At 53.2% G+C, this 4,822-nt stretch overlaps 1 protein-coding gene across 1 annotated transcript in view; it reads right to left on the reverse strand.

The window, feature by feature from the left end:
• LOC106818811 (E3 ubiquitin-protein ligase ZNRF3-like) overlaps positions 1-4,256 on the reverse strand; it is a gene marked incomplete at its 5' end in the record, with an annotated part of 5,796 nt that extends 1,540 nt beyond the window's left edge. The window contains 3 exons of the mRNA XM_014823485.1: positions 2,481-2,591; positions 3,169-3,318; positions 4,182-4,256. Coding sequence (XP_014678971.1) covers positions 2,481-2,591; positions 3,169-3,318; positions 4,182-4,256 — 336 coding nt within the window. The remainder of the gene's footprint in view (positions 1-2,480; positions 2,592-3,168; positions 3,319-4,181) is intronic.
• Positions 4,257-4,822: the final 566 nt, after the last annotated feature.

Genomic DNA, 4,822 nt, shown 5'->3' on the forward strand with positions numbered 1-4,822 from the left:
AAAATAAGAAATAAAATAAATAAATAAATTAAATACACAATCAGTCATCTAGCTAGCACAAGCGCATCCCCACCCCCCAACCCACCCCCACCCCCTTCACCATGATTATCCGGTACACGATGAGTCGACCGTCTGCATCCCGCCAGACTCGCTGCAACAGCAGCCATCTTTATGCCGCCACCGCTGTCGCCCGCCAGCGCCGCCTCGCACCCCGCTGTTCGCTTGTCCTCGCTGGCGAGCGGGGACGGCGCGTCGCGGCGAGCGCCTTCTTGCGTTGCGATGGATTAGCGGCGGGGCTGGCCTGGCGCCGGGCGGGCTTGGTGCGTGGGCGCGCAGGGGGTCGTTGCATCCGCCAGAAGCGCACCTCGCCCTGCTGAACCCGTCGCCGGATCGTGTACTGATCTCGCGCCGTTGTTGCACCGTGTACGTGACGACCCCGCGCAGCACCACCACCCTCCTGCCCCTCCCCTCCTCCTCCTCCTCCTCCCCCACCCCCCCCTCTCCTCTCCTCCCCCGACCCACCGCAGCCGGCGCGCTCTCCTCCCCGGCCACCGGCCGCGCCGCCACGTCCGCCTTGCACGAGGGCGCCGGCGCGTCCGAAGACGTCCGCATCGCGGCGACTCTCGGGAAGAAGATCGACGATAAGTGGCTCGGCCTTTAGGCGCTCGCGCTTGCTGATGACAGCCGCGCGCTTGTCAGCGCGCCGCTTCTCGCTCGCACTTCAGGCCTCGCGACTCTGCGACGCCTCCCCCGGCCGCGCGGCGGGGGAGGTTCGCTGGGGGAGTTTCGCCGGCGGGAGGCGGGGGAGCGCGCGACGGATGCCAGCCGACTCGGCTGCTAGCTGCAGCGACTGTCTGTGCCGCGGCGCCGGCAATCTGTGTCGCCCGGTCGGCGCCTTCCGCCCCTCTGGTGCATCCCCCGAACGGTGGGCGCCTCCGCGCCTCTGCCCCGCCGGGCCGGCATCCCGGCATAACTGTGTGCCCTCGTCCATCGCTGCTGCGTGCGTCCGCAGTCGTGCACCGCACTGGTGCGCCCGCAGCGTCTCTGCGCTTCGACAAACATTCCTCGGCGCCCTCACACTGTCTCTGCGGCATCTGACACATTCCTCCTGGCGCCTCACAGTCTTCGCGCCATTCGGACACATTTCCTCCGGTGGCGCCCTCAGCAGTCTCTGCCGCATCCGACACATTCCTCGTGCGCCTCACACGTCTCTGCGCGTCGACGCCATTCCATCCGGTGCGCCCTCACACGTCTCTGCGCGTCACACATCCTCGGTGCCTCGCACGGTCTCTGCACGTCGACGACGCACTGCTTCCGCGGCGCCCTCTCCAGTCCTCTGCGAGGTGCGCTGCAGCTATGTCTCGCGTCCCCCGCCTCTCGTCGATCGCAAGACGCGCGACCGTTCGACGCAGATGCACCGCCGCGCGCCGCGCCCCACGAGGTCCAGAGTTTCACGCCGGTCAAGGTCGCGCCCGACCGCCCTCCGCGCTACGACCACCACAGTGACGCTCCCTCGTGCAGCTCGCGCGCTCGAAGCGCCGTCACGTCCGCTCGAAGCTCTCGCCCTGCGCGATGTCCGCACCATCCTCCGCTCCCCGCCCCGCAGCGTGCGCGCGCGGTTAGGGGGCGCCGCCGTCCGGTTCCGCCCGCGCGCCGCCCCTAGGTCGCGCCGGCGTCGCTCGGCCGCCCGCCGTGTTCGACGAACAGCGCGCCGCGTTCAAATCGGCCGAGATCCGACGTCTGCCCGCGGCGCCCCTGCGGCGCGCCCGACCGCCGCGCGCCTCCCCGCGAATGCTCCCACTGCGTATGGTGCGGAGCACGCGGGGCGGGGGCGGGGCGGGGCGGAAGAGTCGGCGCACCCAGGCAATCGGCTTATTATGATTATATATGTAGATATTATAATTAAAACAACTGGAGACATATTTTACAGAAACGTTAATATTGCTTTATTCCTCTTCAGGTGCTTTTCTGTGCAAAATGCACCTGAAGATCAATAAAGCGAAACGCACGCACGCACATACATACACATATTATCATGTAGGCATAGCAACCATGTTAGAGCTGCACATGTTCATATACTTAATACTTAATACTTAATACTTAGTGCAGGACGATCAATCATTCCCAACAGATATCAATTATTATTTATTATTATTATTATTATTATTTATTAGTAGCCATCGATAAAATTGATCTACTGATGAGCCAATTTTAATGAGTATATCTGGCTGAGCAGACGTCATTAAACGGATATTGATGAGCAGATATTAATGATCAGATACTGCTGATCAGATATCGACAATCAGATGTGGCTGATCAGACACCAACGATCAGAAACTGCTGATCAAATTAGAGATATCAACAATCAGATATCAACGATCAGATACTGCTGATCAAATATCAACGATCAGATACTGCTGATCAAATATCAACGATCAGATACTGCTGATCAGATATCGGTAATCAATCGTGATACCCACCTCGTCCGACTGCTGTCTCCACTTCATCTTGAGAACGATGAGGACACAGACGATGCAGACGATGACGAAGAACGCAAAGAACACTCCGATCTCTATATACTCCTTCCCTGACTGCAAATATATAGATATACATAGATATTACATAGATATTATATAGATATAGATAGATAGATAATGATGAATAGATATAGATGAATAGATATAGATGAATAGATATAGATGAATAGATATAGATGAATAGATATAGATAGATAGATATAGAGGGGGAGAGAGCGAGAAAGGTAGAAAGAGAAGAAGGCAAAGAACACTCTGATTTCTATGTACTCCTTCCCTGACTTCAAATATATAAATATACATAGATATAGACAAATATAGATATTATATAGATATAGACGGGGGAAAGAGTGAGAAAGGGTGAGCGTGAGAGAGAGAGGGGCAGAGTGAGTGAGTTAGTGAGCGAGCAAGCGAGTGAGCGAGTGAGTGAGTGCACATCCTTCCCTGACTGCAAATATATATGTGTGAGCATGAGAGTAAAAGCGTGCGATCGTCAGAGACATGCAATCACATCAGTGGCCGCGTGATGAATCTCAAATATATATGCACAATATATATATATGCGCATAAGCAAAGTGTGTCTGTGTGACATCAATCTCGTTTATTTCATTAATCTCTCAACAGATGGCGCTACCTGCTCATCGTCGTCGTCGCCTGGTTGGTAGGCGATGCGCGCGTGCGCCATCTTCTGAGTGTTGACGATGTTCATCAGCTTCGCCGCGTCGGGGCCCTGAATCAGCACGACTGGCCGTGAGAGCAGCGGCTGGTCCGCCGGGCCCCGCAGCTGTACGAAACAACAACGCATGTTATCGTCACGGCAACGTGGCATCACGATCGTATTACGGAGGGACGGGGCGAAGAAATTATTTCCTAATTAATCAATTTTTTTTAATTAAGTGGCTTAATTAGCACCGTGAAGTCGGAAATCAATGTTTGAGAAGCAGCAAGCAGCAAGGCAAACGACACAGGAATGAGATTTGATAAGAACGCGGAAATGTTTCGGAGGAGGGGTGGGTGGGGTGACGAAATTACATTATATAATTAATGAAATAATTAATTAATTTTTTCCACGGTATGCGAAGTTTTGTCTTGGATTTAATTAGCATTGTCAGGGCGGCAATCAGTGTTTGAAAGGAAAAAGAAAAGGAAAAAGCAGAGCGAGGTAGATGTTTCTTTCGAAAGATGCGAACCGAGGCAATTTACTCATTTATTATTCAACACTTAATCAGTGAAAAGGCCGCTAATACGTAAGACCCAATTTGTCTACACTTATGCAGTCTGATGACTTATTCGTGAGATAGGCAATTCAGTTCGGGGAGGAAACAGTAATACAAACACAACACAGCGGGGAAGGCAGCTTAGAGCAGCCACCGTGGTGCAAATGCTGGGCCAAGTCAATAAAACAACATAGTCGAATCTGTGGTGTGTTTGTCCTTCCTGTCAGTAATTAATTATTTAGGCAGCATTTGTTACGCTATCATGATGATATACTTTAGGGTTTTCATGTTGCAAACAACATAACATATTGTTACCGTTTACATCAGCAAAGTCATATGATAGACTTAGTGAATATAGGGAACCGAATGTTATAATAGCGAGATGTTGAGTTTGCTACTACAAGCGTCGCTAGATGGCAGCACTAGTTACCTGCAGCACGGCGTCTGGGTTGTCGGTGACGTCAAACACGACGGCGACTGCGCCTCTCTGTATCGCCTTCTCTGCCTGCGAGAAATAGATATATGCAAGCGGTTTAAGTTTACGATTGTAAACAACAGATGGCAGCACTTGTTCTCGTTGGACAGACGAAAGCCACTCGCTCTGACAAACCCATTTCAACGATTTTCACGTGGCTTTTACGACACCGTGGTAAACGCGTGAACACGGATCCGCGGGGACAGATGGACAGAGCAAATAAACATAGTAGCTATTGCTGTTGCCATGGGAGAGAGAGAGAGAGAGAGAGAGAGATGGGGGAGAGAGATCAAAGAAGGGAAAGAGAGAGGGAATGAAATCGAGGAAGCGATGCAAAAGAAAGACTCAGGGGAGGAATCCATTTTCCATCCCCCCAAGAAGGCGGGCCTTCCCTGACATGGTTGCCGACACAAGCCACATAGACTGCCCCCACACTACCCCCACGGATACCCTACAGAACGACCTCACATCGACGGGGAGCCCATCTAGGCACCTAGTACTCGGCGCTTTCCCGCGGCGACCGGGCGGCTGGTTAGCAAACGCAAAAAGCGATNTCACTTGTTTTTTTGGGCTGCGTTTGTCACGTGTAAGGGGCC

This window comes from Priapulus caudatus, unplaced genomic scaffold, assembly GCF_000485595.1.
Source record: "Priapulus caudatus unplaced genomic scaffold, Priapulus_caudatus-5.0.1 Scaffold2548, whole genome shotgun sequence".
In the NCBI taxonomy this organism is placed as follows: domain Eukaryota; kingdom Metazoa; phylum Priapulida; class Priapulimorpha; order Priapulimorphida; family Priapulidae; genus Priapulus; species Priapulus caudatus.